Raw genomic sequence first — 18,268 nt, forward strand, 5'->3', positions numbered from 1 at the left:
CTGTGATGGTGAATTCTATGTGTCACCTTGACTGGGCCACAGGTGCCCACATACTTGGTCAGACAGTATCCTGAGAGAATTCTTATGTTTTGGTCAGGGTGGTTTTGGACAAGGTTAACGTTTGAATGGGTAGACTGAATAAAGCAGATTGCTCTCCATAATGTGGGTGGGCCTTATCCATTCCACTGATGGCCTGAATAGAACAAAAAAGTGACCCTCCCTGGAGTCAGAGGGGTTTCCTCCTGCCTGCCTGCCTTACGGCTGAGACCTTTGGCTCTTCTGGGTGCGGAGCCTGCTGGTCTTTGGCCTGGAACTCCATCAGCTCTGCTGGGTCTCCAGCCTGCCAGCTCACCCTGCAGAGCGTGGGATTTGTCTGTCTCCATAATTGCCAGAGCCAGTTCCTTATAATAAATCCCTTTGTATGTACATATCTGTGTAAAGAAATAACTAGATAAAGCTAGAGATAGGGAGAGTGGCCCTGCCTACACCTTGATTTTGGACTTCTGGCCTTCAGAATTGTGGGAGAAGACATTTCTGTTGTTTAAGCCACCATCTTTGTAGTACTTTGTTCTGGTAGCCCTAGGAAACTAATATTTAAGAGCCTTGAAGTATTCAGGAGGAGAATAGAGGTACTGATTAATTGTAGACCTTTTATCAGGTATGCATGTTAACATTTTAAGGGTAGCCACTAAAAAAATAGAACTTGAATATATAGATGAGGAAAAGGGGGAAATGAAATTCGGTCAGTATATTCAAAGGCAGAAAGGAGAGGGAAAAAAAAAGTATAAAGAAGCTTAGAAAAATAGAATAAATAAGAGCACAATAAAATAATAGAGATGAATCCAAATATATCATATACATATGCAGATAGACTAAGCCTGGCAGTTGAGACTCCTTTTGTAGTCTGATTTAACCTCTGGGCTGCTTCTCAGAATAGTGTTAAGTGCAGGAGTAAATAGGATTAAAGAAAACCAAGTATACTGAAACAATGTATCAAAGTATTTAAAATACTTAACATATTTGTGACATGGTAATACTTGTCCAGTTAACATTAGGAACAGGATTCAGTGGTGGGCCTAATCACTTTATCAGTATTTTGCAGGATTTGCAATAACCGTAATGTGGTTGCCGCTGGTTACAGTTACAGATGGTTTGTTATCTATGTTTATAAATAAAGAAAATGCTAGATTTCAGTTAGATTTTAGCAGAAATAAAGATGATTTCCCCTCATCCAAATGTCACTCAGCCCTGAATTCTATCCCCAGAGCCTTGTCAAGAACGCTTGCTCTAGCTGCTGGTCTTCAAGTGGGGATCTCCACTCCCAAATAGCTCGTGTTTCCCTCGAGTGAGGGAAGGAGGCAGAGGGCTGGTACCTTAGCTGTCTCCCTGTGTCAAAGCACTTGGAAATGAAAGAAGCTTTCTTTTTAGGTTTTGGCCTTTTTGGTGGGTTTGAATTGCCAAGTATGGATTCTGATGAATTAAGAGCCACTCTATAAGGTCACCTTGAGGTTTGAAGTGAGCTGTTAATTGCCTACCAGCCTCTGCTTATTTAAAACAGAAACCTTATGTAATTCAGGCATCGATGATCACTTCCATGCAGCCACATGCTTTAAGTGACACCTGTTTGAGCCCCAGAAGAGGGTGTGGGGCACAGAAGGATAAATGACGTAGGGTGAGCTGCACAGAAGTGAAGACCTTAAATTACATACCTGGAGGGTTGGCTTTTTCTGTCTCCCACTGAATATGAACAGGGAGCTGTGTGACTCCAGTTGCTGCTGGCAGTCATCTTATGATAAAGAGGCGACTCTTAGGATGAAGCCGAAGCTACGGATGGCAAAGGGAAGAGATGAAAAGGAACCAGATCCTGGTGACACTGCTGAGGTGCTGAATTCTTCAACCCCAAATACGGCCCTATTCTGAGACAGGATAAATTACCTCTTCCCTCCATTTTTGAGATAGCATCTCTCTCTCTCTGCCTCCCAGGGTGGAGTGCAGTGGCGCCATCACAACTCACTGCAGCTTTGAACTCCAGGGCTCAAGTGATTCTCCCACCTCAGCCATGAGCCACCGCACCTGGCCTCGTTATTTTTAATCAATCTAAGTCATTGATTTTGTTACATGGAACACTGGTTCTTCCTATGTGAGTCAAGCAGAAATTGCCTAGATTCGGAGGTTAATCCTGAAGCCTTTGATATAATATAATCCTCTAGCCTAGAAGCAGGGCAGAGCAACCTGGAAACAAATAATTAGATACAGAGTGATTTGCCATAAACTGGACTACAGACTCCCTTCCATGCCCCTTCCATGTAAACCAGTTGAAACCTTGAAGAACTCCTTTTAACTCATCAAGTCAAGGCAGAGTTTTTGCTTGGAATGGAAGGGAATGAATTCCCTTGTGTATGTGTAATTTTCCACTTTCCTCTCCCGATTCTTAGCATGCTGTCGACCTGATTTAGCTGTGTCTATTAGAAACTGGCTTCATATAAGTAAAAATGAAAAATAATTTCTCAAAAGAGGGCTGCTCAGCATGAGATGTTAGTAAGCATCGTTCCAATAAAAAAAAAAAAAAATGTGCTGTTGACATGGTGAAAATGAGCCCTGGAGAGTCCTGGGCCCACGCCAGGGAAGGCAGAGTACTCGGGAGCGTCAATATTGAAGGTTCGAGTGGAGGAAGAAGAGGCAGTAAAGACCCAAAGAATGACTGTGGTAGTGGAGGAGGAAAGCCTGGAGGAAGTGGGACGTGGGAGTGGAGAGAGGACAGCGCTCGGCTGGGGCAGGCCAGTTTGGAGAACAAAGAGTGGCCTGAGATTTATTTTATTTATTTTTTGAGACAGAGTCTCACTCTGTCGCCCAGGCTGGAGTAGAGTGGTGCAATCTCGGCTCACTGCAACCTCTGCCTCCCAGCTTCAAGCAGTTCTTCTGCCTCAGCCTCCCGAGTAGCTGGGATTACAGGCCCACACACCACGCCAGGCTAAATTTTGTATTTTTAATAGAGACGGGGTGTCGCCATGTTGGTCAGGCTGGTCTTGAACTCCCGACCTCAGGTGATCTGCCCCCCTTGGCCTCCCAAAGTGCTAGGATTACAGGCATGAGCCACCGCGCCCGGCCAGAAAAAAAACATTTTCAATAAGACTAAACACCCATTGAAGCTAAGTAATAAAAAGGAGTGTTAGGTTTAAGTGAAAGTGTAGAAGCAGTAAGATAATGTTATATCCATGGAAGTGGATAAAGAGAACTAAGTCCAGTAGCTGCTATTAAAAATAAAATTAAGAAATTGATAACAGAAATGATGAATTGTATTTTTTTCTTTGAATCATAAAATTAGAATTTGACAAAGGAAAATAAGGAAAGATAGGGTAGAAGCAGGAAATTTAAAGAATAAAGATTATGATCTAATTCAGGAGTAGGAAAGCAACCAGACCATAGCTGACAATGGAGGAATCTAAATCCGGGGTAACTGATTAGTCTCATTTTTATTTTTACCTCTTTTGTAGGAAGCAACTGATAGAACATTACGGTAGTCAGGATATTACCACGTGAAACAGAGAGCTCTTTGCCACAAACTTTTTTTTAATGCCAGTTTTGGCTTGATTTCCCTGTCATAAAATCCTTTTTCCTTCATCGAGCATGTTAAACATCTGTGTGCCAGACATATTCACAGGAGATGCTAGACCTCACATTCCGGAAGGAAAGCCTCAGAAGTAAACAGCCAGTTACTAATACAGTAAAGATGGATGTAACCTGAGAGTGCCATGGCAACTTGCAAAAAGCACCCAACTCAGTCTTAGGAGGCTGGGAAAGTGTTCTGGAGAAGACATTTTGGCAGAATCCTGAGGCTCAGAAGGTGGTGAGCAAGAGTGGTGGGACTGGCATTTCAGGAGGATGAAGCGACACACACAGGCTCTGAGAGGGAGAGGCACATCTTTGCCACTGTGCTGTGCAGCTGCCTGTTTTGACCATCACTGCAGAAAAATACTGTCCTAGGCTATCACTTCTGTCCCTGCAGCAGACTGACAATTCTCAGGGGTAGGAAGGAAACCATTAGCCTACACCATAACATGGTGAGTGCTTCTTAGGTAGCGTGTTTACATTTCTAAGAAATGAGGTTTTACTAAATCAAATGAATCAAAGGGGGAGAGTTTCAAACTGGTGGTGAGAGGTGACAACGTGCCAGCAGCCCTCGCTCGCTCTCGGCGCCTCCTTGGCCTTGGCGTCTGCTCTGGTCACGTTTGAGGAGCCCTTCAGCCCACCATTGCACTGTGGGAGCCCCTCTCTAGGCTGGCCGAGGCTGGCTCTCGAGTTCCGGGTGGGCGCGGGCTTGGCGAGCCCTGCACCTGCCCCAGTCAGTAAGGGGCTTAGCACCTGGGCCAGCAGCTGCGGAGGGTGCACCAGGTCCCCTAGCACTGCGGACCGCGTGCGCCGCAGTTGACGGCGCTCAGATTCTCGCAGGGCCTCAGATGCCTCCCCAAGGGGCAGGGCCCCCCATGCCCAAGCCCCACCCGCCTCCGTTCATGCCACCGGAGCCTCCCCGACGAGCGCTGCCCCCTGCTGCACAGCGCCCCATCCCATCCACTGCCCAAGGGCTGAGGAGTGTGGGCACCCTGCACGGGATCCACTAGGCAAAGCCAGCTGGGCTCCTGAGTTGGGTAGGGTCTTGGAGAACTTTTCTGTCTAGCTAAAGGATTGTAAATGCACCAATCAGCACCCTGTGTCTAGCTCAAGGTTTGTAAACGCACCAATCAGTGCTCTGTGTCTAGCTAATCTAGTGGGGACTTGGAGAACTTTTATGTCTAGCTGGAGGATTGTAAATGCACCGATCAGCACTCTGTGTCTAACTCAAGGTTTGTAAATGCACCAATCAGCACCCTGTCAAAATGGGCCAATCAGCTCTCTGTAAAATGGACCAATTAGCAGGATGTGGGTGGGGTCAGATAAGGGAATAAAAGCAGGCTGCCCCAGCCAGCAGTGGCAACCCGCTCCGGTCCCCTTCCACGCTGTGGAAGCTTCGTTCTTGTGCTGTTTGTGATAAATCTTGCTGCTGCTCACTGTTTGGGTCCGTGCGGCCTTTATGAGCTGTAACACTCAATGAGAAGGTCTGCAGCTTCACTCTTGAAGTCAGCGAGACCACGAACCCACCAGTAAGAAGAAACTCCGGACACACCATCTTTAAGAACTGTAGCACCGTGAGGGTCCGTGGCTTCCTTCTTGAAGTCAGCAAGACCAAGAACACACCAATTCCAGACACAGTGGGGTGTGGAAGAGAGATTTCATTCCTACAGTCCTTTAAATATTTACATAATATTCTTACCTGAATATTCTTCCCCTTCTCTCACTGCAAATGACATCTTTTCTGAACTTGATCTTCTTAAATTTGTATAGTGTTGTAGGCTCTGTTACATATCATCTTAATTTTACAAGAGTTCAAGAGAAGAGTTTAGTCTTTGTTCTGTGTTTTTATGCTGGCAACTTACGTGTCCACCTCCTTCCTGCCTGGGCAAGTTTCAGGGGTTCCATGTGGGCCCCAGCTAACACTAAATCTTGACCATCGTCTGCCCTCCTCCCTCCTTCAGTCTCTTAAGTGCACTTCGTGTTGGCACCCTCTCACGTCAGCTTCTGTGCTGGTGCCAAATACGATGCCTCAGTAAATGTGGAAGCTTTTTTTTTTTTTTTTTTTTGAGACGGAGTCTACCTCTGTCGCCCAGGCTGGAGTGCAGTGGCAGAATCTTGGCTCACTGCAAGCTCCGCCTCCTGGGTTCAAGCGATTCTCCTGCCTCAGCCTTCCGAGTAGCTGGGATTACAGGCGTCCACCACCACGCCCAGCTGATTTTTGTATTTTTAGTAGAGATGGGGTTTCACTGTGTTGGTCAGGCTAGTCTCGAACTCGTGAACCCATGATCCGTCCCCTTCGGCCTCCCAAAGTGCTGGGATTACAAGCGTGAGCCACTGCGCCCGGCCATGTGGAGGCTCTTTAAGCGTCAAGAGCAAGGCGTTTGCCACGTTGTATCTCTCTTTGGTACTTAGCGTGTTGCTGAGCACATAAGTTACTATTCATTGAGATGAGGAGCCCGTAATTGTTTGGTTCCTGTCAAGAGGTAAATAAGTCTCATTACTTTTAATATTTTTGGACTCAGCAGGAAAAGCCCTAGAGGAAAAATTTAAGTTCTGTAGTAAAATATTTTGTATTATCTATCTTGAAATTTTTATCAAAACCTCTAATAAGTTTTTCCTCGCTCTATAATTAATAAATGCAAATAATTCAGAGATAGTATCCTCTTATAAAATTTGGCAGGTAAGAAAAACAGAAGTACAGTTATTCTGAATTTTAACAGAATTGCTATTGACAAATTTTAAAGGCTCATAATTATATAGATATTTTACACCATAATATGTCTTCACTTAATAAATTGCTCAAGTGTGAACAACTGGTATTAAATTTTGGAGTAATACTACTTAATTATAGTCATCAGTCTTGGAAAGTTGTTATAGAGCTGTTGTTTTCATTATTTATATTTTCTTAATTACAGGAGGGAATAACTAGGTAGAATTGAGTATACTACAGTATTAAGTTCCTGTTTATGAAAACCTCTTGTTTTCTTCTGAATAATAAATACCACTTTTTTGAACAGAAACTTCCTATCCTTGCTTATTTTGCATTGTACTACCAATATAAATGTTTTCAGAGACCTTTTACGGATGATGATTGGATGAATTTTGGGAAACAGTAATGTTCTTTTGCTTATACAGGCCGTTGTTGGATTTGTTTTGATCATGCTGTTGTTCATAGAATCTGTTCTCAGTGGGTGGGATTCCTTTAGGAGAGTTTTAAAGTCCCCCTGCAGTATGTTTGATAACTTTTGCTCCGTGGTTGCACCCCTTGCTGTGTCTTTTCATTCTTAGAACATTATGAATATTACTGAATTGCTGTCTCCTGAGTGGACTGTGACACTGTCAAAAGGAAAGAGGTAAAGAAGATGAGGCTTGGGATCTGTGAGTGGTGGTTACTAAGAGCAGAGGAGTGTGGGGTGCTGCTGAGCGTGGGGTAGCTCACATATTTTGGCACAGAAACTCCCAAGGGGACCAAACTGGATCACCAAGACAGCATAGGATGAATGTCAGTGAAACAAACAAAAGGAAAGAGGTTTTTTTAAGCATTCAAGAATGAACGAATTATTACTATTTTTTAGAGAGAGAGTCTTGCCCTGTCACCCAGGCTGGAGTGCAGCAGCATGATCATAGTTCACTGTAAATCTTGAACTCCTGGGCTCAAGCGATCCTCCCATCTCAGCTTCCTGAGTAGCTGGGACTACAGGTGTGTGCCACCATGCCTAGCTAATTTTTTTATTTTTTATCTTGTGTAGAGATGAGGGTCTTACTATGTGCCCAGGCTAGTCTTGAACTCCTGGCCTCGAGTGATCTTCCCACCTTGGCCTCCCAAAGCGTTGGGATCACAGGCGTGTGCCACCACGCCTGGCCAGAAAGAATTACTGTTGGCTTTTTCACATGTAGAACTCTGTGAGATAAGACTATCTAAATCTTTATAAATAAGTACAAATTAAAGATGGGAGAATTTCAGTAACCTGTGACGGTTACACAGCTAGTAAGCAGTTGATCTAGAACTTGGAGCACAGTCTTGCTGATTCCATAACTATGTTGTTTGCTCTTTACTACATTGTACATGTATGCGAGACCACAGGGAAGAAGAGATAAGTCACAGACAAATGATTAAATGTGTTGCACAGAAGGCAAGGGTACACATCACTTTAGATATTCTTGATTTTGTGTTTTCTTCCAGGGTTTGTGCAGCAGTATGTTTTGAAAAATAACAAACAGAACACCTAAAACCAGTTCTTCGGTTATTCCCTGTTTGGATACAGTATTAGACATTTTTCTAAGAGGAGATTATCGTAACAGGTCACTGAGCTGCTTTTATTTTACAGCTTATTAATTATCGGTGAAACAGATAGTGATGAAAGTAAACAATCTGTTTCAGGATTTTAAAGTTTTGTAATGCATCGCCTATGTCTTTCAATAGTTGACTCCTAAAATCATCACATAGGCTTCTATCCCCCTGTTTAATTTGATTGAGGAAGGGTTAAAGTTTCAGAGTGCAGAAACCTTTTAAGGAAAAGGGTAGGTAATGGTGGTATACAATATCAATCATGAAAAATTGTGAAAACATTCATCTTCCATTTCATGTATTAGGAGACCTAGCAAATACACTCTTGGTGCAGTCTCTCACCACAATAATTGAAAGAAAATTTGGGGAAAGATATTTAAGTGGGAATGGTAGATGTAATAGTTCTCTGAGGTTAGTGACATCTTTACATTTTACAATTTAAGTAGTGTAAGCATTTAGTTTCTTTTGCTAAGCATGTGCTTCCAGGTGTGTAGAAAGCCAACGTTTTCCCGCTGGTGTCATCTCTTTATCTACTACAATTAATACTTAATGTTTTTATGATTTTTTGAGACAGGGTCTTATTCTATCGCCCAGGCTGGAGTTCAGTGGTGCCATCATGGCTCAAGCAATCTTCCCACCTCAGCCTCCCCAGTAGCTGCGAATTCAGATGTGCCCCACCACACCCAGCTAATTTTTTGTATTTTCTGTTTCACTTTGTCGCCCAGGGTGGTCTCAAACTCCTGGGCTCAAGGGATCTACCAGCCTCGGCCTCCCAAAGTGCTGGGATTAACAGACGTGAGCCACCACACCTCGCCTTGTTTTTATGATTTATTTACTTCTGGTGTCACCTTTTTAGATCCATGTGCCGTGTTCCCTTTCCTTGCTTCCTTCCCGGCATACAGTGGACCAGCAGGGCTGACTCAGGGCACAGGGCTGGCACCCTCCGCCACTGTGTGCTAGCAGTCTGCAGACTCTCCCTTTGGTGACTTGTCTCCCCTTCTGGACTACCCTTCTCTCTCATTCGAACCTGTTATAAATGTGAAAGTGGGAGTGGGAAGAGCAGCCGGGGGCTTCTTCTTAAGATTTGCAGAGGATGCCAGAACCATGATGGCCATATGTGCAGAGTAAAAAAATTGAGGCACTTACTCTGACAGATTTAAATGTACTTAAGAGTATTTTAAATAAACTATCCCAAAAAATCTAGAACAGTGGCCCTGTAATTTGTAGTACCAACATTCTTAGTGTCTTCTTGTAACCTGTTAGACAGATGGATACAGTAAGTGTACCTTGATATGGAGTTGTGGGGTGACTTTTGCTAACATAAATTAGAGGAATAATACATTTATTCTACTTAGATGTTATTTTAACTACTTCAACTTTCAAATATAAGCCAAAACCAAACTTTTAAATTTTCCTTAGACATTTATGAAGAAATGTGCTCAAACATGGTTGAATTTCAGCAGGATCACTTAGTAACTGAACCAAGGGTTACTTTGGCCTCCTCACTGGCCCGCAGTCCAGGCTTCTGTTTTCTCACCGTGGGGCTAGTGGGGGTGTGTGGAGAGGCTAGTACATGAACAGGAGTGAGTAAGAGCCAGGGTGTCAGGGTTACATCAGTCACCTGGGTTTCTCGTCTGTGTGGGCCTTTTCTTCCTCCTCCCTTTACACTCTGTACTGGATATTATCAGTCCTTTTTTATTTTTTATCAGTCTGTAAAGTTAAGAAATTTTCATTGTTTTAATTTGCATTATAGGTAACTGTCCAATGGAGCATCTCTCCCTATAGATACTGATTCAGCTTCATTGTATGGTTTGTGGATGTATTCGTAGCTCTGTTGGCAGCGAGCTGCTTGACGTGCATTAGCTCTGTGTGGTATTCAGGAAGCAGTTGACGCTTTGATAAAGACTTGGTCAGTTTTATTTATCTTTAATGTGTGTATTTCTTTTTCTTTTCAGTTGCCGATCATCTGGGCTGTGATCCACAAACCCGGTTCTTTGTCCCTCCTAATATCAAACAGTGGATTGCCTTGCTGCAGAGGGGAAACTGCACATTTAAAGAGAAAATATCACGGGCCGCTTTCCACAATGCAGTTGCTGTAGTCATCTACAATAATAAATCCAAAGAGGAGCCGGTTACCATGACTCACCCAGGTAAACAAAAATGGTTGTTGTTTTGTTTTTCTTCTTAGAAATCATTGCTTTATAGGTAAGCATTCTGCCTCTGCTGAAGCCATGTAATTTCCAACATAATCCTATTAGTATTGCCATTTATTTGTTGGGATGCATGTTTTTTCCCCATAGTTGAATTTCTTCTTTTTCATAAGTCATGATGATAGCAGTCTATAAAACTTGGACTTATTAAATAACTGGCTGTGATTAAATCCTTAGTTGTTTTGCATTTCTACATTTTGCTTAATAACTTTGACAAATAATGTATTTGATTTGGAATCATTCACCCAGGTTATCTCATGGATTCTCAAGGATTGCCTGTCTGGGAAGGATTCTGTTTTCATCAGGATAAATGTTGAAGTTGACTTAGTAATTAATATAATTTCAGTAGTAACAATGCTTCTTTATTTCTTCTGGAAGCATTTAGGATATTTCTGATTGTTTAATAACAATAGTTGCAGTTTATTGAGCACTTACTATATAAATGCCAGGCGCTGTGCAATGAGTTTTTAAAATCTGTTTTTTAGACAGTCTTTACAACAACCATGCATGATGTAGGTTCTCTCCCATTTTACAGACTAGGAAGGGGACTGAAAGAGGTAAGGGCCAACAGAAGAGGGCTCACACCCTAGTTTTGTGGATGTTCTGTTAGTTTCACCACTCTGTCTCCTTAAGTTGAAATCTAGATAAAATTTAGTTTTGCATTCATGAGAATTTTAGAGTTTGACTTATTTAAAGAACTAACTTTTCATCGTGTAATTTTTACATAATTATTTTTAGCAAGTTTCTTGCAAAGACTTGCCCACCTTAATTGAGAGTCGTTAGTACTTCCCTGCACATCTTGATAGAATGGTGCAGATGGATTTAAACTTTAGTGCCCTCTGACTTGTTTTCTTCCTTTCAAACTAAGCGTTTTAGAAGTAAGATATACTTTGGGAGGCCAAGGTGGGCGGATCACCTGAGGTCAGGAGTTTGATACCACCCTGGCCAACATGCTGAAACCCCTGTCTCTACTAAAAATAAAAACATTAGCTGGGCATGGTGGAGGGCACCTGTAATCCCAGCTACTGAGGCTGAGACAGGAAAATTGCTTGAGCCCAGGAGGTGGAGGTTGCAGTGAGCTGAGATCACGCCGCTGCACTCCAGCCTGGGTGACAGAGCAAGACTCCATCTCAAAAAAAAAGAAAAGAAGTAAGGTGTATTTTTTCCAATTGCAAAAGTAATGCATGCTTATTGTACAAAAACTGAAACTAAAGAAAAACACAAAGAATAAAATAAAATGTGTGATTTTTCACTATCCAGAGATCACTGGGGTCGTGTAACTTTTAATGTATTCAGGGAAAGCAAAAGAAAATTAAGGGGCAGTTTAATTTAGCTGGACATCTATGTGGAAGCATGGGACTCGAGGGTAGTTTTTCTGCTAGGTTTCAGAGCAGGTGCTGGTTCGCTTTCCTCAGTTGTCTCAGAGGGAAGAAAAACTATTTAAAAATTTGGGCCTGATGTAACTTATCTTCATTACATGCTGATTTCTTCTTTACTTAAAACGTGAAGAAAAATGAAGAGGGAGAAATTCAACTGAGCAAAATGTATTTTTCTTTCCTATTAATGTTGTTTTACTTACACAGAACCACAGAGAAGTAGCTAGAATGAGAGTCTTTTGATAAAAGTATGAGATGATCTGGAAATTATAAGAGGGAATTGAAATCTTAAAAAAAAATTAAATTACTTGTATTTAAAAAGGTTGGGAAGCCTGTATCAATGCAGCATTTCCCATCTGTATTCCTTGAAATGTTAGTTTGTTTAGATATGTTCCTAGAGGACTCATGGGGAAACAGTAAGTTTCAGAAAATGCTTGAAATGTAGTCCACATTTAGGGGTTCCTAGTACTTCTTAACATTTTTGGGTCTCTGAGAAGTCTTAACCTGTTTTGGCTGGTCACGGTGGCTGACACCTATAATCCTATAATCCAGACACTTTGGGAAATATTAGGTTAATCAAAATAAAAAATAAAACACCTTTTTTTTTTTTTTTTTTTTTTTTGAGACAGGGTCTAGCTCTGTTGCCCAGGATGCAGTGCAGTGGTACGATCACGGCTCCCTGAGCCTGGGGAAGCCAAGGTAGGAGGATTGCTTGAGCCCAGCAGTTCAAGACCAGCCTGGGCAACATAGGGAGACCCCATCTCTACAAAAAAATACAAAAAGTAGCTGGTGTGGTGGTGCATTCCTGTAGTCCCAGCTGCTTGGGAGGCTTGGGTGAGAGGATTTCCTGAACCTGGGGAAGTTGAGACTACAGTGAGCCGTGATCACACCACTGCACTGCATCCTGGGCAACAGAGTTAGAACCTGTCTCAAAAACAAACACAGAACTAAACAAAAAACCCTGTTTTATTTTGATTAATCTAGTGTTTCCCAAACCTATTTGACCATGTAACTCTTTTTATCACAGATGAGTGTGTAACAGCACAAATTAAAGAAATGCAGGAGTATAGTTTGAGGATATATTTAGGAAATGGAAGCTTTGTAAGGCAAACAATGGAGGTGTACATAAGAGCAATAGGAAACGGCTTTATGTTGTGATTAGGTTCATAGACAGTTAGAAAAAATAATGTGGGACAGTAAATTGGGTAAATTGGTACAATACTTTGGAGAGAAATTTGGCATTGTGTGGTATAGTTAAAAGAATCTGCACACTATGATCAGTAATTTCACTCCTAGATAAATACTCTAGAGTACTTTTCAAACTTTAAAACTTTAATATGTAGCTCAGAATCTTGTTAAAATGCAAATTCTGATTCAGTAAGTCTGGAATATGACCCAAGAGCCTGTATTATTAACAAGTTTCTAGGTGACACTAATGTTGCTGGTCTACAGATCTTGCTTTGAGAAAGAAGGCAGTAAAGAAAGGAAACCTAGGTTTTAGTCCCAGATTTTCCACTGACATGCTCTGTGACATAGGCCAAGTTGCCTCCTGGGTGGGGGTTGGAGTATAGAGGCCTTCTGTAAGGCCTCCTGTGACTCTAAATCTAGACTGTGTGGAAGGCCGTGGATCCCTCTGGTGGAGCACAACCACTGTTTCCCCTTCTCTCACGTTTCACCTCCAACCATGTGGGAGCCAGTGGGCAGATTTCATATACTTACACAAGCACTGATAGCCTCTCTCCGTCCTTCTTTACACCCTTGTTACTCTTGCACATGTGCATGGACGACATGTATGAGAGTGTTAGAGCACTGTAACAGCAGATTATTGAAAACACCTGTGTCTGTCATAGGAGACTGGCTTAATTGTGGCATATTTATGCAGCAGTTAACTGTCAGTGGATTAAAGCTACATGTATTTACATGAATAAGTCTCCCAAACACGGTAAGTTATAGAAGAATATTTATAGTTAGATATCATTTGAATACAATTAAAATGCAAAACGTTTTAATTAAGTAATTTAAGAGCATGTATATAGGTATAAACTAAGAAAAACATACATAAGATTAAGAAATACAAAATTTAGGATAATGGTTGTCTCTGGAGAGGGAAGAAAGGAAATAGCATCAGAGAGAAGTAAATGTATCTATAATGTTTTATTTCTTAAGCTGAGTGTGTGGGTAGACAGACGTTTATTATATTCTTTGTAATTTTTGCTTATTTGAAATATTTCAAAATAATCATTAGAGAAAAACTTTGTAAAATATTTATAAGGTAGGATTAAAAATAATAGAGAAGTAGGGGTAGCACTTCCAGTTAAGACCAAGTGAAGAGATCAGCAAATCCTCTTCCAAAAAAGCAACTATAAAACTGGACAAAATTGACAAAACAGCCACTTCAGTGTTCTGGATGTTAATGAAGGAACAGTAATCTGAGACACATTCATGCTTTGAAAAACTTCTAGACGTCAGGTAAGAGCAGTGGAAATTTGTGGTTTAGCAGGGTGCTGCTTCCCAAACTCCCGAAGCTATGCTGTGTGGAGTTTCTGCCAGTGTGGAGCAGGCTGCAAGGACTGGCAGTTTTCTGTTTGCAGTGGTGAGTGACACCAGCGTCCAGTGTCACTGTCTGTGGAAGTGACTTCACAGAGGCAGGCTAGCAGAGGAGAGCCAGTGACTGAGCAGTTCCTAGGAAACCAGTCTTATTAAAAAGAAGGAGGAAAAAGACCATAGAACAAGAAGAAACGGAGTGGAGACATCATGGTTGCACATCACAATGAAAATAGATTTCATGTGTTTAACCCAGCCTGTTACTAAACAAAAGTGAACAAGCAGACAAGGCAACACCACCAACTTTAAGGGGGAAAATATCAGAATCCAGAGTTGCTACAATATATTGTCTAAAATGTTCACTTTTCAACAGATTATAAGACATGCAAAATATAGAAATGTTTGACTCATATTCAGGAAAATAAAAGTCTATAGAAACTGTCTGTAAGTGTTCCCAGATAATGGATTTAGCAGAGAAGAACTTCAAAGCAATTAATATAAATATGTCTAAAGACTAAAGGAAACTGTATTTAAAGAAATAAAGTATGACAATAATGAATGGCAGCAATGAGTCAACAAACAGAGATTCCCAGCAAAGAACATAAAAATTCTATAAAAGAGCCGAGACACAGACATTCTGGAATTGGAGAGTACAATTTTGGAAATGGAAAATTCACTAGAGGCCTTCAACAGCAGATTCAAAATAGTAGAGGGAAGAATCAATTGAAGGAAAATGAACAGAGCCTCAGATGCCTGTGGGACACTATCAGACATACCAACATATATCAGAGACCTAAGATATACAAAGCAAAAACTGACAGAATGGGAAGGAGAAACAGACATTTCAACCATTATAGTTGGAGATTTTAACACCCTACTCTTAGTAATTGATAGAATAGCTAGATAGAAAATTAGCAAGCATATAGAAAACTTGACCAACACTGTTAACCAACTTGACCTAGCCAACATATGTAGTACATTCTATGTACTGACTAGAATACACATTCATTTCAAGCACACATGGAACATTCTCTAGGATAGACCATATGGTTGGCTGTAAAACAAGTCTGAATATATTTTAAAAGACTGAAATTGTACAAAGTATATTCTTCAACCACAACTAAAGAAAATCTGGGAAATTCCCAAGTATTTGAAATTAAGCAACACACATCTAAATAACACATGGGTCCAATAAAAAAACAAAAGGAAAATTTAAAAACATTTGGAACCAAATGAAAATGAAAACACATCAGAATTTGTAGGATGCTAGGAAAGCAGTACTTAGATGAAAGTTAATAGCTTTAAATACCTAGGTCAGTAAACAAAGATATGGAATCATTAAACTAAGTTTTGCCTTCTGAAACTATAAAAAAGAGGAACAAACAAAACCCCAAACCAGTAGAACAAAGGAGTTAATAAAGATTAGAGGAGAAATAAGTGAGACAGAAAAGTCATAGAGGAAGTCAATGAAACCCAAAAGTTGGTTCTTTGTAACTATCAATAAAATTGACAAACCTTTAGATAGACTGACCGACAATAAAAAAGAACACAGTTTACCAAAATCACAACTAAAAAAGGACGTCACTACTGACTCTACAGAAACTTAAAGGATTATAAAGGAATATTGTGAACAACTTTATGGTAACTATGTCTGGGGTCCCCATGACCATCCACAGGTTCAGTGACTCACTAGGAGGACTCACAGGACTCACCACATAGTCACACTCACAGTGAGTCACTCTTATTAGGTAATGGTGGGAATCCTCCCCAAACCCTTGTTCCCAGATGCCACCCAAGGGCTAACATTGTAAGCCGGCCTTTCGAAGGATAGTAGTTCAAACCTGCTATGTTTACTTTTTTCTGTATACTGACAAATTAGACACCTTAGATGAAATGAACAAATTCCTAAAAATATACAGATTGTCAGAATTGACTCAAGAAAAAATAGCAAATCTGAGTAGACCTATAATAAGTAAGAAATTGAATTGGGGATTAAATATCTTCCTATGAAATTCACTGGTGCAGTCTGTCAACTATTTAAAGAAAAAATAATTCTAATCCTTCACAAACTTTCAGAAAATAGAGAACATTTCTCAACTTATTCTGTGGAGCTGGTTTTTACCTTCATATCAAAGCCAAACAAAGAGATCCGTGAAAACCATATACCAATATCCCTTATGAATGTAGGCACAAAAATTCTTTTAAAATTATTAGCAAATAGAATCTAGTAATATATAAAATGGATAAGATTCATTACCCCATTAATAGGATATATGTTTTTTTTTTACATCTGAAAATCAATAGAATAAATGAAAAAGCCAACTAACCATTTTCGATAGGTGCAGAAAAAGCATTTGACAAAATCTCAGTACCCATCATGATTAAAAAAAAGCATTTAACACATTAGGAAACATCCTCAGCCTGATAAAGGGCATCTATGAAAAAGCCACAGTTGACATCATATTTGATGGTGAAAGACTAACTGTTTTCTCCTTAAGACCAGGAACAAGCCAAGGATGTCCACTCTCATTACTTGTATTCAACATTATACTTACTCAACCTTTTTCTTGTGGTTTTAGCCATTGTAAACAGGGAAGAAAAAAATAAAAGGCATCCAGTTGGGAAAGGCAGAAATAAAATTCATTATTCATAGGTTGTGTATGTAGAAAATCAGATAGAATTTATTAAAAAGCCACTAGATGTAACAAACAAGTCTAGAAAGAATGTAGAATACAAAGTCATTATACAAAAACCAATTGTATTTCTTTCTTTCTTTTTTTTTTTTTTAAAGGCAGAGTCTTGCTCTGTTGCCCAGGCTGGAGTGCAGTGGCACGATCTTGGCTCACTGCAATCTCTGCCTCTTGGGTTCAAGTGAAAGTGATTCTCCTGCCTCAGCCTCCTGAGTAGCTGGGATTATAGGTGCACACCACCATGGTTTCACCATGTTGGCCAGGCTGGTCTTGAACTCCTGACCTCAAGTGACCCGTCCACCTCAGCCTTCCAAAGTGTTGGGATTACAGGCATGAGCCACTGGGCCTGCCCAAAAGCCATTGTATTTCTATATGTTAGCTATGAACGTTCCAAAAATGAAATTAAGAAGAGTTCATTCTCAATAGCCTAAGAACAAAAACTTGTTAAAAAGAAATGTAAGAATTGCACAGTGAACCTACAAACATTACTGAGAGAAATTCAAGAAAATCTCAGCCAAGTGTAGTAGCACACACCTGTAATCCCAACACTTTGGGAGGCCAAGGAGGGAGGATCACTTGAGCCCAGGAGTTTAAAACCAGCCTGGGCAACATAGGGGGACCCTGTCTCTATGAAAAAATAAAAAATAAAAAAAGTAGCTGGGCGTAGCAGTATTCACCTGTGGTCCCAGCTACTCAGGAGGCTGAGGTGGGAGGATCGTTTGAGCCCAGAAGGCAGAGGTTGCGGTGAGCCCAGATGGTGCTGCCGCATTCTCACTGGGCAACAGAGTGAGACCCTGTCTCAAAAAAAAAATATATATATATATATGGATAAATGGAGAGACCTTTCATATCCTTTGATTCCATTGTTCAATATTGTCAAGGTGGCAGTTATCTTAAAATTGATATATAAATTCCTTGTGGTACGTATCTATGCAAATCATAGCATGTGTTTTGTAGAAATTGATAAGCTGATCCTAAAATTATATGGAAATGCAAAGTACCTAGAATAGCCGAAGCATTTTGGAAAAAGAACAGCATTAGAGGACTTACACTACTCCGTTTCACAACTTTAGTAATCAAGGCATTGTGGTATTGGTAGAAGGATGAGCATGTAGATCAGTGGATCCAAATTGAGAATCTAGAAATAAATATCTTTATGGTCAATTGATTTTCAACAAAAGTGCCACGATCATTCAGTGAGGGAAGGACAGTCTTTCAACAACTAGTGCTGAAACAATTGTTATCCACATGCAAATTTAAAAAAAGAAGCCAGGCCTGGTGGCTTATGCTGTAATGACAGCACTTTGGGGGGCTAAAGTGGTAGCATCCCTTGAGCCCAGGAGGTTGAGGCTGCAGTGAGCCATGATCGCACCACTGCACTCTGATGTGGGCCACAGAGCAAGGTTGTTTCAAGGAAGAAGGAAGAAAGAAAGGGAGGGAGGGAGGAGGGAGGCAGGGAGGGAGGGATTTAGACTATATAAAAATGACTTCACTTGGATATTAGACAAAATGTAAGAGGTAAAACTGTAAACTTTTAGAAGATAGTCTGTG

At 40.8% G+C, this 18,268-nt stretch overlaps 1 protein-coding gene across 3 annotated transcripts in view; it reads left to right on the plus strand.

Annotated features, from left to right (window-relative positions):
* Nucleotides 1-18,268, plus strand: part of RNF130 (ring finger protein 130) — a 151,771-nt gene that overhangs the window by 21,411 nt on the left and 112,092 nt on the right. For all 3 annotated transcript variants that reach the window (XM_030824275.1, XM_030824267.1, XM_030824284.1), the window contains exon 2: nt 9,853-10,047. In XM_030824275.1, the coding sequence (XP_030680135.1) occupies nt 9,853-10,047 (195 nt within the window). The remainder of the gene's footprint in view (nt 1-9,852; nt 10,048-18,268) is intronic.

Source organism: Nomascus leucogenys, chromosome 2, assembly GCF_006542625.1.
Source record: "Nomascus leucogenys isolate Asia chromosome 2, Asia_NLE_v1, whole genome shotgun sequence".
Lineage (NCBI taxonomy): Eukaryota > Metazoa > Chordata > Mammalia > Primates > Hylobatidae > Nomascus > Nomascus leucogenys.